General features: G+C 45.1%; 1 protein-coding gene across 2 annotated transcripts in view; it reads right to left on the bottom strand.

The window, feature by feature from the left end:
• ASTN1 (astrotactin 1) overlaps window positions 1–15,614 on the bottom strand; it is a 297,914-nt gene that overhangs the window by 182,137 nt on the left and 100,163 nt on the right. For both annotated transcript variants that reach the window (XM_011361242.1, XM_011361243.1), the window contains exon 2: window positions 6,411–6,598. In XM_011361242.1, coding sequence (XP_011359544.1) covers window positions 6,411–6,598 — 188 coding nt within the window. The remainder of the gene's footprint in view (window positions 1–6,410; window positions 6,599–15,614) is intronic.

The following is a 15,614-nucleotide window of genomic DNA, read 5'->3' as shown; positions in this document are numbered from 1 at the left end:
TTCCCAGAGTACAGAGTCCAGATGCTGCCAAATGCCTCGACTCACATCCTGGCTCTGCGACCTGACAGTCGCTTAACTTCAGGTAAGTGATTTATCTTATCTGGCCCTCAGTCTCTCCACCTGTAAAATGAGATAATAAGGAACCATATCTGGTGGTAGTGTGGTAAAAAAAAAAAAAGAAAAAAAAAAAAACTAATACATACTGAAAGTACTTAGAGTCGTGTCTGGCACATAGTCAGTACAAAATAAGTTGATGATGCTGATGATGTTGACGATGATGATGATGATGATGGTGATGGCGATAACGATGATGCCACCATCATCCTTCGATTCTCCTCAATCTCTACAAGGTAGATTGCAGTATGTCTGTTGTACTGAACAAGTAAGCCATGCAATCATGGCTTCTCAGCCTCTGCTAAGGAAGTAGTTCCTGGCTGTGCCAGGAGCAGGAGAGCTTATTTTCTGTGCCACAGAAGCCAATCTCCTCACAACTACAGCCAACGGGAGAAGGTTAGGGTTTTATCCACCTATGGGATAACGTGACAAGAAAAGCTCTGAACAAACAGGAACTATGGCAACTAGGTACAGCCATCTGCTTCTCTCCCTAAGGAGTAAGAACAAGGGGGTGGAGAGGGAAAGCAGGAAATCTGACAGCCTAGGAACAAAGTTAAAACCATCGAAACACTGAAAGAAGTCAGGAAGGGTCCTCAGTGAGGTGACTTGATAAGCAAAAGCACAAACGTAGGAAAAAAAAAAAAAAACGGGGAGGAATATAGAGAGTAAACTGGACAAGGGGACGAATGCACAGCCACAGGAGCACTGGAAACAGGAACAAAAGGGAGAGCCACACACTGCTGAGGCTAGGGGTTGACCAGATGACCTGGATCCCGCACAGTCTTCCAGCTTCTGGCTTCATGAAATTCTGCTTTGAGGATTTTTTTTTTTTTAATCAGAGGATTCCTGTCTCCCTTACCTCCATATGAATTTCTATAGTAAAACTTACAGAGAAGGCCCGAGTGGATCTCCATTCTCTATAACCGAAACGCCTAACCAATGCATCCATTTCACAGATGAGGAAATGAAGCTTCCAAATGCGTCAGCAAATTACCTGAAGTGGTAAAGCCAGGATCTGATGCCCACCTTTCAAGTCTAAACCCGGTGTTTCTTTCTATTACACCTCAGCTCCTACTCTTTGGGAATACGAGAGGGCAGCAAGCAGGACAGAACAGCTGAGCAACTGAATAGCTGACGGACTCACATGTACCTGCAAGAGATGCACAGCTAAATCACGGTGCCAGGTAAGGAGTCTTGCAAGCCAAGCCTTCCCTTGGCACTTGGAATAGCCTCCAAAAGGACTCTGGCATCTCCAGTCTGTTGCACAGTCGGTCTCTCAGTGAGAATCCCAAGAACAAAGAGGTTTTGTTTTCAGGGATCTTGCTGTTTATTTTAGGAACTGCTCACCATTTTCCTAAAAAGGCAGAATACACAGTGACGACTCTGGCAGCGGGGCAGTCAGACCAGTAAGTCAGTCTGGCCCCATGACGATGGCTCGAATTGCTAGAAAAGTTCCTTGCGCTGAATGAGGGCCTGTCTTTTCGTACCTTTCAATTTATTACTCTAGTTTTGTCCTTTGTGGTAACACAGGACACGTCTAAACGCCTCCATTTGTTTCTTAAAGGTCAGAGGGCTCAGCCATGATGAAGTACACAAGTAATATCAATCGACAAATAAGATACGAAAGCGACTCCGATTAACGAATTTGCTAATGAAGTTTTGTAACAGATTTTCTGAAGGCAAAAGATGCTGACAGAAAATAAGTATCTAGCACTCTCCCCTGTGCCCACAAACGATAAGTACTTGATGGTCTTGGAGGCACGCAGTGATGACCACGCTCGGAACTGCTCTTCTCTGCCCTAGAAGTGGCTGAGCTTCGGCAGTGAAATGAAGACAGCTTCAAGCCAGGTAACACATGATGCTCAGGACTGCGCTCAAATTAAAAATTAAAAATAAATAAATAAATAACTATAAATAAAATGTAACAGGGGGAGCAGGGATGGGTCCTTTGGCACAAAGTTGCTTGCAGTCTTGGAAACATGGTCCTAGAGGCTCCCTTGCATGTCCTGTGGGCTTCAGTCCCAAACTTCAGCCCCAAAGTCCCAGACTGGAACTTCCCTAGTGTGCCCATTCTAGTTCCTGTGCTCTGAGACTCTGAAATAGCACCTGTGGTCTCTTTTGACCCTAAACCTTATTCTCGCCATTGTTTCTCCCTAAAGAAAACGTTGTGTCTTGGGCTTGCCTGAGGCTCCCAGAAACAGAGAGCCTAGGGACACCAGAGTTGCCAGCAGTAGAAGGCCACATGGGCCTGCACTTGCTGGCCAATGGGCTCTACACAGGGGGCTAGTGGTCCTGAGCAGCACCCACGTCTGATTGGTGGGCTCTATTCCCATGCTCAGGGAGAGAGACAAATGCTCAAAGATTATTTTCTTCCCCACAATTGTGAATTGTGCCTAAGAAGCCTGAACTAGGAAAGAGACTATCTACCAGTCGGAATTATCACTTCAAAATATGTACTGAACTGAAACATTTTTGAAAAGCTCTTTGCTGTGAAAAATCCATTTAACCAAACTATATGCATATAGGAAGTCTATTAATACTGCCATTTTTAATCACAAAGATGAAATATGTAGATAATACATTATCATTCTATTATATATCATTAAATTCTTTTATACGCTTTAAGAAGAAAAACGTAGATCTTATGGTAAACCAGCAAAAGTAAAATATGGAAATTTAAATCTACACAGTCTGAATATGTGATGAAAAGCCATATTAAAACCTGATCTATAGAATAAACAATTTGCTTATTACTGAAGAATTCACTGACTTCTGGTTTAAACTCACACATCAATTTTCATTTGATGATTTTTCTTTCACTTGTTCAAGAGTTTGAAAAAGAGTATCCTTGTGTACTTTGTAGTTTTAAATGTCAATTATCTTGCAAAATTTGAAATAAATCTCCTCAGCCAAGTTTGAATCATGCAGGAGGTTAAAATACATCATTTGACCCTTGAAGCAATGATACGAGATTTCAGGAGGAAAATCCAATTATGCTACGCAAGGAAGAATAGTACCTCTTTGGAAAAAATAGTTCAAAAATTTTAGGGTGTGATTGAAAAATAAGAAAAGTAAAAGGTTTTTCAAAGCTTTAAATTGCCAAGTTCCCAGCTGAGGTATTGGTTTTGTGCAAGCCCATGATCTTGCTGATGGTACTTTTATAGTAGGCACGGTGGAAGAGAGGACTTATTTTCATTCATACGATGACATGAGGGTACAAAAAAAACGTTTTCCTTTGCTTCCCATCCTCTCATTTGGGTTTAAAACAAAACATGGCAAATGTAAAATATAAAAGTAAACAGTGGTTCCTGCATTGAGGAAAGATGGATGAGAAAAGTATAAATAAAAAATGAGAGAAATGTAAACTTTCAGGTTTTCATAGAATCATTAATTCCCTGAGCACATAATGGAAATACTTAGGATAATCAGTTAAGCTTTTAAATATACATTTTCTTAACGAGAGAGGAAAGGTTGGGTGTATTCATGTTTTGATAATCGCCTTAACTTTCCTCTTTTTTGAGTTATGCTAATTGGGTCCCAACTAAACTGTATCAATAGTGATCGTTATAGTTAATGAAAAATAGCCCTGCTATTGTTATCGCATAACTAACAGGGTCTGGGTAGTAAGAGTGTGTTCAAGTGCATTTTGCTCCCCAACAGTTATCAGTCAAAGGATCTGCTATCTTCTCACGCCTAGAACGCGCTCATTCTGGACGCCTCAGATGGCCGCCTACCTACCGCCAGAGGACACGGTATAAAGTGCATCGGATCAAGCCTACCACCTCTGATTCTCTTAAGAAGAAGCCATAAGAAACTCCAGGAACCACAGCTTCGAATAGGAGGCCCTCAGGCTCGATTTCTAAGCTGAGGGCAGATTCCCAACTTCAGACTTTGGAACTGTTTCTAGAATAGATTCTTAAGGAGAGGAGAGGCAGCGTGCGAGGGTGTGTGGTGGAGCGGGAAAGGGCACAGGAAAGAGGAAAGGCAAGACAGTACGCGGGGCTGCAGAAGACGCCACCGTCCACGCCGTCTCCGATGAGGACGGGAGGGAGCTCACCATGGGGGCCCCAGTCGCCTGCAGAAGTCAAAGGACTTCCTAAGTTTTTCAGGGAGATGTGGGCCTATCCACATCCGAGAGGCTAAGCCAGAGACAAACACCAGACTTGTCCACGGTCACCCTTAGCCCATGCCCTTTCGACCACTGCCTCCTCTGGCCTCGCTGACAATAACATAGTTGAAACACGGCTGAAAGAATAATAACTGCCATTTTATTTGGAAAATGGAGAGTCATTGATGGACTGCCGCGAGTGACCAGCAGCCTCTGAAGGGAAGATCTAAGACACAGGTCTAGAGCTGGCTTTTCTCATCTTTCCATTTCGGTGTACATTGTCCATTAATCCCCGCCCGGGGATGTCTCGAAAGAAGAAAAACATTTGTAATGTAGGGCTTCTCACAGGGGTGGTTGTATTTTAAGGGTACAACCTCTTCCTCACTTCCGCTGGCATCCGTGACCAGTGTATTTCTATCTTCACTGTAACCCACCCCCACAACTGAGTACACGGCACACGCACACATAGACACGCACACACTTCTCTAGAGAACTTACTGGAGTATCTCACTCTGCGGACAGACAGCAGGGGTCCTGCTACAGTCAAGATGTGATGTAGCCACTGGGAAAGCTGTGCTTTCGTGGATCCTCACGCCACAACCCCAGCCCCACCACACACGTCTCCTGACACACTGCCGGTCGTGACCTCTTGTATTCAAGGTCTTTCTTTCAGACAGAATCACACTGAGTATTAGTTCTTGGGGATCTCTACACACTCTTCTTTACCCTAAACAATTCTTTGGTGCGACAAGGAACGGTTCTTTGAAACGGTCTTGGACTAAAAGAAACAAAACAAAAACCACCTGTGACCATGGCTGCTGCCCACAATGATGGGAGGGTGTGGATGGCTGGTGAGAAGGCCACCACTGTGTCCTTCTTTTCAATCAGACCGTATTATAAACATGAAGACAATGTGGCTTCGATATCTATCACCCCAGCCAATGTCAGGGCTGATCTGACCCGTCGGCCTGATATGACCACTCTCTGGAAACTACAAACTGCACTGAAGAAGACAAGCTTCTTTGAGAGAGGAAACGCTGGTCTTTGATTAAAGATGCACAGGTGCTGCGACGCCCATGCTATAAACCTCGATGGATGTGTAAATATGAGGCACAGCAATCTCAGTTACCCGTCTGCCTTCCAGAATACCCGGACATCGAGGCTTACTGTTTGCTATTCGAAAACTCTTTTCTTGATCATATAGTTTAAACAAAGTATCTTGTATATAGGTACAGGTAATCTATCAAGCCAGTTTTTCATGGGACACTGGTTGAGAAAGAAATGAAAGGCTCACCTTCTGAGAGTTTATCAGATTGGACGGGGACCTAGACTGGTTCTTAGTTGAGTTTCCTAGCAGTGAACTAGCCCACGCCCTCCATATATATGGCCCACGACTAATCAGTCCAGCCTCAACCTAGGAGCAGATGGACTGCATTACCAACATTAATATTAAGACATGAAATACCAGATGAGACAGGTATTTTCCATCTCCACTGGAAAATGCATTCATTTATTCCACAAATATTTAGTAAGCATTAGCTATGTGAATACATCGCACTAAGTGCTCAGGGTACATCAGTGAACAAAACACCATGGAACAAAGCCCTGACTGCCACTGAAGCTCTTTCTTTCTGGTGAGATTCTAAAACACAAGTTCCTAGAATTTTAGGAAGATTCTTCTAATTTTTTTGAGGAAGAATCTTCTAATTGGAATCTTATAATCTTTTACATAATTTCTGAATAGGAAGAACGATGCCGATGTTTCTAAGCTGGGCTACAAGGAGGGACTAGTATCTATTGATATGACCGTCACTATAAGAAGAGAGAAAGCCAAGATGCTGACTTTCTTCCAGGTGAGAGAAAAGAGAAGAGGGCTTGGCAGCAGCAAGCAGCTTAGCGATGTAGTCATTTGGCAAACATTTATTGAGCAACTACTATAAGATATTCTGATCTACTAGACAATCTAAGACGATCACTGCCCTCATCTGATATTGTTGATGGTGTGTATAAGTTATTTCAAGTCTTTGTTCTTCTCTAGGCAACTTTTACTTAGGCCACAGGCAGAGGCATTTCCCATCAATGATCATTATGGCATTGGGTCTCAGAGAGCTACATCTGTGCACCAAGACTCTCAATGTCAAGGTAACACAAGCTCTGGCCTGAGAGGCTGAGGCTGTGCTGTTCTTACCATGACGGAGATGTGCAGAATCCTCAGCTCCTCCTCTGCCGACTCATGCTGGGGTTCTTGGGTTGGGTCTTGTCCAGGGAGGCTCGGGGCGCCATCTTGGTGATGGATATGAAAAAGCAAAGTGCCATTCTCCAGCCACTGCTGCCTCCAGCGCACCAGAGGGATGTCCTCTGTGTTCCCTGAGATCTCTAGAGGGCAAACACCAAGGGCACAGGTCAGAATTCCAACTGTATCGGTCCGAACCTTCTTATTCATCTTCTTCCTAGACACTGGTACCGATCGGCCAGTGTCAGCTGAAGGCAACACAAGGTTCCAGGTATAGTTAGGTCAGGCTGACTGCTGCTCCAAATCTCAGGGAAGAGGACAGACGCTGAGAAGAAGAGAATTATCTCCCATAGGTCTTTCCACAATAATCTAGGGAGCCCGCCTGTCGCCCATTGAGAAAACTACCAAGGTAAAATTTCAAGTTCTTCTCCATATTTCTATGATCAATATCATCCTTTACCCAGCACAGTCTGAATACCTTGATCGCCCCCCAAGGTAAATACGAGGTTGTTTTCCTCTTGTAAATTAGAAAGTGTGAGTTCCCTAGCAATTACTCCTAGACTCCGGTGAATCTACCAAGGAGGGAGTTGGTAATTACTATGCAGAGAACTGGCGCTTATCGAACAGTCCTGGGAGGTTACTGCAGGGCAGCTGGGGCTGACAGGTCATTTCTGAAACCACAAACATTTGCTGCATAGTCCACTGGAGATGTCTGATACTTGCTGTGGTAGGTAAAGTAATGCATTAACTCCCTTTAATTTTTCTCTTCCTTTTTGCAGAGGAGAGGTAGTATACGTGGAGAGGGTGGTATAGAAGTGGGCTCTTATCCCAGACACAAGCATTCATCTGCTCTCGGGGCTCCAGACTAGGGCATTGCACTATCAGCATCAAATGAATAACAAAATACCAAAAACCTACGATGCACTTCACGCTGTTGGTGCTAAGATACTGCTGCAGAAGTACATTATCATGTGTCGCTCTTGCTCGTAACACTGAGCAACATCATGTCAAAGCCTTGAGACATTCCACAATAGAGAGACCTGGTTAACCTGGTCTCTCCCGAACTTCATTTGGCCCCCAAACTATTATTTCTTCAATAACTATTACCACCCTAGGGAACTAATATTATGCTGAACACACTCTGGCTTTATAAAAGCTTTGCTTTATGAAACTTCATTTTTTAAAGGCATGGCTCCTTCTCCCAAAATTTATCACCTTTGACCAAAAAAATAATTCCATAGACATAAAAAAGATTTAATAAGACACATTTAGAAGAGTATTCTCATCAAGTACCACAATCATAAAGAGGAAAGCAATATTAAATATTTATGGAGTTTGTAAATATCTTTCATTATTTGTGTGAAGGCACAAATGATGTACTGCTTTATTTATTTACTTATCTATTCATTAATTTAGCAGACATACATTGGGTGTGTATTATACAGCAGATACTGTTCTAGGCACTAAGATACTAATCTAAATGAGGCCCTCAACAAGATCTCTAAGGTAATCCACCACAAATGGATGTGGTAAGTGTTACACCACGTGCAGGACAAAATTTAAGAAAGAAAGACTAATTTTGCAGGGGTAGAGGGTGGAAGAGGGGAAGAAAGCAGCCTTCTCAGAAGGTGATTCCCGCGAAGAATGTGTATGAACCCCAGGTCATCAGCTGTTGCCTGGAAGACACCGACATAATCTCTCATCCATCCCACAGACCAGAGTGCAGAATAAACCAGGAAGTGGGAAGAAGGTCCAGCAGGCAGCACAGCCAAGGTGATCAGACTCCCTCGCGTCCTTGGCCCTGCTCCCTAATCGCCTAGTGGACTCATTCATCCCAATGGGTGATGGGCTGGTGAGCTGTCCGTGTTCTAGGAAGTGACTGTCACAAGCATCCAGGAAGCTGCTGTGGGCAGAGGGTATGAGTGCGCAAAGTCCCCTGCATCCTGGTCCTGATTTTTCACAGGCACAGCCTGATGAGGCAGTGACATTGGCTTCCTGTTTACCTTTCTGCTGAGGAAGATTTCGCGATTTCCAGGTGAAGAGGAACCCTTGGGCGTGCGTCTGAGGGTGCCTACTTGGACCAGCGCAGCCACACCACAGGTCACCTCCAGCCACTAACTCTCCTGGACAGCAGCACCTTTTTAACTGCTTACCACGCCTCCACATCAAAGCACTGGGAAGAGTCCTCCTGAAAAGCACACCCTCCTCCCCCAAGGCCTCTCCCTGTCATTGCTGTAGAAACCAAGCTCTGTCTCCTTCTCACACAGACAGAAAAATCACCAGCACTACCGGTTCCTACGAGAGCACCTAATGGCATCATGCAATCACCCAGAGCAGCATGCATCCAGCCTCCCGTCCGCACCTGCTATACCTAACCCAGCCCGAGATTTGTTTCACACACGTCGATGTCACTTCAGCCCTTCCTGTAAGTAGTCAGAAAGAATCTGGCCCCTCATCGCTCTAAAGCGCTTAACAAACCAGATTGTTATTTCCCAAGAGATGCTCAGCAAGTAGGTCAGGCTCATTACCTCTGCTTTACCTGTGGAAGCAAAGACACGTAAATACCCAAACCAAGGTCACCCTCGCTTGACACAGAACAGGGAACACAGAAGATGACCTTCTACCAGATCCGCTCCACCGAAACTCACACAGCAGATGACCTGCCCCCCGAGTGTGTGTGTGTGTGTGCACACACGTGCGCACACACACACACACACACACTCACACACAGAGGAAACACTTGAGAAATCCTTTTAGGAGTTTTTGAGCTCCAGTTTTTTAACTTTTCGCGCAGGGTTTTAGTATTGCATGACTTCACTTAAAAATGAGTTATAATTTACATGCCCCAAAACTCACCCTCTCTAAGTGTGCAGTTCAGTGGATTTTAGTACATTCGGTGTTGTGCGACCATGGCTTTTCTCCCCCTCCTGGCAGGACCTGGCACGGAAGAACTAAAATGCCGAACCAGGAGCTTACTTACTTGTGCTGTACCTGGCCCAGGTCAACCAATGGAAAACCACACAGGGCACGGTGAAGGTCTTATGAATGTCACTGCTGCTGGGACTGAGACCAGAATGTGGAACATGGACGCAATCATGTTGGTCTGCATGGCAGCAGAATATCTATCTCAAGAAGAAATACTCAGAAATGGCTTTACTGATGCCAGCCTGCCCCGAGATTTCCGAGGAGCAAACGGGGGAGGTGATGAAACGCTCTAGTCCGAGGCTTCCCAAGGGCTGCAGACGAGGCTCAGATAGAGCCTTTGCTAAAATGTGCTGAACAAAACAAGTGCCAACAGGAGCCTATGCGATCCTCTCAAGATACCACAGGTGGCATGAGCACTGAAGCCGTCATCACACTGGGGGCTGAGAGCTCCAGAAGGCACGGTTGCTCCGTCTTTGAGTCTGTCCGTTCTTCTCCTACACAAAACTCCCATCTCTTGGCACCTTCCAAAATTCTGGCGCTGCCTGGAATACACAGAAACTAGGGTGCCATTTATTCTCGTACACAACAAATATTTTTGGAGTACACCATATTTGCCACAGTCGGCCAATTGTGCCACATGGTCCCTACTCTCGAGGAGCTTTTGATGTAGTAAGAAACTGAAGACACAGCCATGAGTAAGTCCTGTAAACAGTAATCGCGGTACTGAGTAAGCGGGTGGAACTTGGCTGGGCATAAGCCCATGGGAAGAGATGAACTGGGAAGAAATTCTCGGAGGCAATTCCAGACGCAGAGGACGGTGTGTATGAAGGAACGGCAGGATAGCGCGTCTGCAGAACCGAGGGGGGTCGGGTTACGCCTCAGGGTGGAGGATGTGAACGGGAGTAGCAGAAGATTGAGGCTAAAAATGCAGATTGGTGCCAACTGCCAAAGTTGTGGATCCCAGTTTAAGGAGTTCGGAGCCAGGGGAGATCACCTGCCATTTTATCGAAGCAGAGAAGCAAATGAATCCACGATTTAGAAAGACGGAGAAGACTCAGAAAGACGGAAGCTGGTAGACTAGGTCCAACCACGGTGGAACACAGTCTTCCGCAGCGTTCAAAGTTCTGAACTAAACCTCAGGAAACCTGGGTCTGGAATGACCTTCAGTGAGCTGCCCCCACGTGAGTTTTCTCATCTGTCTAAGGAGGGGCTGTATAGATGAATTTCAAGATCCTTTTGTAACTTTGACAATCCACAGTTCTGAGCCCAAAAGGGTGTGCTTCGTGTGACTACCTAGAAAGATGATCATTTCAATGTCCCAAACAACATCAAATCATCTCTTAAGGCCAATCTGTACTCCACCTCTCCTCGCTCTCTGAGCACAGGGAAGACAGATGTGGGATGTGTTGGTCAGAGCCTTGAAGAGCCAGGCCTGTTTCTCAGACGGAAACTCGGGCTGGTGAGAAAGGTTTCACTCACGTTGCTACAGATATGCGGTTTCTAAAGCAGAAACCTCGGAGCTTCTGTATGTAATAGAGAACCTCGATGATGGTAACTCGGGCAGGGAAAGTCACACTAGAGAATAATCTGGGATGGGGAGAGGCAGTGGGAAGGAGAGAGAGATGAAATCACGTTTAAATAGGCCTTAGTCATTGTTCTAATGTTAGCTCGTGTGCTGTTAGCTTGCAGCACTGTCTTTCTGTGGGGTTAGCTTAAGATGCCCAAATCTTGCTGTAAAAATACCTTTTCCAGGCATTACAACATTCCTATGCCATCCGAGGGCCTTGCTACTGCCTGAGGCCTCCCTCATGCTGAAAATCCCAGAACGGAGCTGCCGAGACAACACACCAAATATGGATCGGAATTGTTTCAAAAGATGACTTCGCCGAGGACCAGATCCACGATTCTCCCTTTCAAAGTATTTAATGATGTAAAGTCAACTATGGGCTAGAACTGGGGAAATTCTCAAAGATCCTTTAATTCACTGATTAACTTAGAGTGGCTTGGAGCAGTTCTAGCGTTTGGGCCCCTTCTCACTCCTGCCAAGGTTGAGTTTCAAGCTGAATCCAACTGAGCAGAAACGAGCTGGCACGGGTGGCGAGATCAAGCCAGGAAGAAGCATTGACATGCCACTTTTCAGACTCATCTCGAGGGCACCTGATGAACTGACCCCACAGTCTTTCAAGGTGCAGAGTGACACTCCCCTCTGACGGCCATTATGATTAGAAGACCTTGCTTAGATCCAGACTTCAAACTTGCTGTTAATCCTAAAATGGCTTCTGAGAAGGTTCCCCAGAGTTTCCCTGTGCAATGAGCTCAGAAATTTAGTAGCGATAAGCCAACTGCCCCAAACCAAGAATAACAAATGGATCTTGTCCATCAGGGACAGTCATTAAGGTCAAAGTTAGGCCTGTGATACAATTACCCGCCCGCTTCCCTTCAATTCTTTTTTTATTTTCCTTTTCCCCCAACTTTAATTCAAGAGTTTGAAAGATATGGATGGTAGGTCTAGTTTCCCACATGGCTTCATTATGGTCTTCCAACTAAAACCATTAACAGTGGCATTACCTTTCAACACCTTTGTAAGAAAATAATCTGCTTAAGTCGGAGGTTAATAACAGTAGAGGATCACTAATTACCCTGCAAGTCTTTACCCTGGTATCAAACGTGACCCAAATCTTTAACGTCTCTGGAACGACAGCCTCTGTGGACCCCAACTTGTTCCATAAACATAATGACAGCAGCACATTAGTGTCCTGGCCATCTGTGAAGAAAGATGAGGGACAGATGAAAAGCAGACAAAGGAGAAGGATGCAGAGAGAAAGGACAAAGTCACGAGACATGAGGAAAGGAGAATGGCCAGAGAAACAACGTGCCTTGGGTCGAGTTGGCTGGGCCTCTGCACTGCTCACCACAGGGTCTGTCGGGTATGGACTGTTGAAGCGATTCGATGCTCTACCTCCCAGAGTGAGAGCCACATAAGATAAGGGGCCCCACTAGGGCTGAATTCAATTAGCACAGATGCCAGGAACATGAGGGTTTGTCTACAGACCTGGCTAAGAAAACAACAAAATGGCGGACAGCATAGCCAGGAAATCCTTTTGTGAAGATGTTCGGAGTCCAACTGGGAAAGGAACTCTCGCTGTGGCTCCTCGATTCAACTCACTGCCTGTTGCGTGTCATCTCGTTCTTGCTCCTCTGCCTCCCAACGGGCTTGCGTGATGGCCACAGAACCGTGTGAGCAAAGCTTTATAGCAAGATGGCTTCAAGTTTCAAGAATCTCTCACCCAGCAGAAACACAAGAGGTTCCTTTTTCAAGTAACTAGAACCTTCCTGACTTGCTGAGATTTGGAATCGAAATTTCTGCTTGTGACCTGGAGGAGGGTAATTAAATTTCTATTTCTCCTGCTCGGTGACATTTGCTCTCAATGGCAAAAACAAAAGGGCCTGAAGCGTTACTGATCCACTGAAGAGAATCGGAATAGCAGGTTACCTGGGGCGCCGGACGGGAAGCTGGGAGAACGAGGCTCTGTCATCTCTCTGAAGCTCACTTTTCTTATTTTCTAGAGACTGGACTAGAAGGTCTCTACCAGGACTCCCCAGCACTAATCATGGCGTTCAATGACACAAAACCACGCACGACACTTGGCTCCAGTTAGACCCCAAATCAGGTGCAGGCTGAGTATGTTTCTGCCGACTGGATCAAAGTCTCTGTGGAAGTTTTTCAAATCAGACTTTCCTCTTGGAGTTTGGAATGCTTCCAGCTCAGTCCAGCCTCTCAATTTATAGCGTAAGGTCGAGCTGTGCTCAAAAGCATGACAGTGACCTATGGGAACGCCAATCAGTAGTCCCAATTACAAAGCATTGTTCCCATGCAGATGCCTCCGAATGGTTTCCTATGAGTTATTTAGCTGTTTATGTGGATGAGGGTAGTCTAGATTAGACAAACACACACACAAACAAAAACTTCACCTGATTTCTCTCTGCAACCCCTCTCCCATGTCCTTTTTCTTAGAGCTCTACTCGAAAAATCAGAAATGCTAACATCCTTTAAAGCTCCCCACCCACCACTTCTCCTTTTCCAGAAGAGGTTGAAGATGGACTAAAATGGACCGACACAGAAAGCAGGAGTGATGTCAGAAAAAGGAACGAGGGCCCTCGATGGTCCATAGCGTGTCATCTCGGAGGCGGGTGTGGGCAGGAGCTCCGGAAAGCAGAGGGTGGCTTTTTAAGCCCAGCCTGATGGAAAGCAGCGAAGCTTTCTATGGATGTTGCTGGAAGTAGGTCACTCTGCGCTCGCCTGAATAGCAATCAAGCAACTCCACGAACATTCTATTTACCTAGCCATGGAGATGAAAACATTCCTGTGGGGAAAAATGCAGCCAAAAGGTTCCGACACAACCAGGGAGATGAGGAGGCATTCAAATGGCTTGTGATTTCATCCGAATTCGTTTGCTTGTTCCCACCGCAATGTTTCTTGGGGTCTTTTCAAACCTCTGCAAAGAGTTTATCCACATGATACTCATTAGAGTGTCATTTGAAAGGGGGTGAAAAAACCCCAAAGCTCTCTGAAAAAGACAGGGTTATTCGAGCCACAGATGTACTGGTAAGAAAAATTTTAAATACATCTAGTTCGATTCGCCACTGCCACCCGGCTGACCTTTGTAAATTGAGATAACGGCCCGCATTTAACAAAATCTGACATCGAGTAAGATTTGTAATAATATTTAAACTCTGTAATGTTAAAATATGTATTTACGGATCACTGCATGCAGGGTAATGAGAATAAGTCATTGTGAAGCCTGTGCTTTCGCGATTGGAATTCTGATTTGAGCTCTGCAAGATCCTGGGGGTGGCTCCCCTGTAGTGTGGCATTGGAGGCCGTGCGCACACCTGGGGTTCGGAAAGCCGGGGCACTGCTTTCCGGTGAACAGGTTTCCAGTGAAACCCCACTCATCCCGAATCCTCTCTGGGACTCTAGGCTTTCATCGGCAGCGAGTTTAGTGTTTGTTATAATTCTGTGATGCTGAACTATTTCAGCGAGCGAGGTCTCCTCTAAGGCTCTCGCCTTATGAAATGGCTGGAAAATGAAGCTGATAATGACAAAATATCACCTATAAATGACTCACAGAAGGAGAATAGCCCATTGCCTGTCCTAAACTGTCCGGATTCGTCTTCATTTCTAATTATTCCTCATCCTGTTGTATTTCTGTTAACATCTATGATTTGGCTTAATAAGTAATGATAGACCTATTATGCACTGGCTCTGCTAAGAAGCCCTTTCACCACTCATAAGCCAACTTAATCCTCGATGACCCTCTGATGTGGGTATTTATAGCTCCATTTTACAGATAAGGAGTTCCAGACGTCAACAACTCGAACAAGTTCACCAGTTAGTAAATACTAAAATTGGGGTGGGGGGAGGGAGAATCCTCGAGCTCCTGGCTTCAAGACTACTCCTGTTCCTTTCCACTATTTCAACGCCCCTTCTCTCACTTTGCAAATCTCAACCCCAGGATAATATAAGTAAAATGCTTAGCATTATCTGGCATATAAATAAACACCACTGAACATCGATATCATCATCATCATCATCATCATCATCATCATCATCATCATCGGTATCATGTGTTTGTTAGTGTCATGATTAGTATCATTGTTAGTGTCATGATTAGTATCATTCAAATGAATTCTAAAATTGAGCAATAGTCCTTGACAGAGTAGAGCAAACAGTACCTTTAAATGACTCCAGCTGTTCAAAAGTCTTCAGAATTCAGGAACCGTTAAGTCTAGGAATCTGCCCAGTTACAATGAGGAACCTGGTCCAAGTTATACTTGTACATTTCTCTAATGTGCCTTAGAAAATTGAACACTTTCAGATATCTCTGATAAAACTCCACTTATACTTGTTCTGCTTTAAGATCCACCCACAAGGGCTTTCACAGAGGGTTACGATGCTACGCACGCCCATCCAAGACTGGCGCATGAGGCCAATCCAGGGAGCGTGCTGTCAGACACTTAGCAAGATACTCATGAATTAAAATGGGCAGGTCCAGCCAGAGGGACACAGGGGTGGTGACTAAGATCAAAGAAACGTGAAAGAGCAAAGGTAGGTGATGTTAAAGTAACAGGTGTGCTTCCTGCAGTGGTAAGCCCAGTCCTTTCCTGCAGACTAATCTGTGTACGAGCTTGTTATCACTTAAGAAAAGAAACAACGGGCCCAAAATGGAGTCA

The sequence above is a fragment of the Pteropus vampyrus genome, unplaced genomic scaffold (genome assembly GCF_000151845.1).
Source record: "Pteropus vampyrus isolate Shadow unplaced genomic scaffold, Pvam_2.0 Scaffold65, whole genome shotgun sequence".
NCBI lineage: Eukaryota > Metazoa > Chordata > Mammalia > Chiroptera > Pteropodidae > Pteropus > Pteropus vampyrus.
The sequence above is the reverse complement of the archived record's forward strand: the minus strand, read 5'-3'. Positions and strand labels throughout refer to the sequence as shown.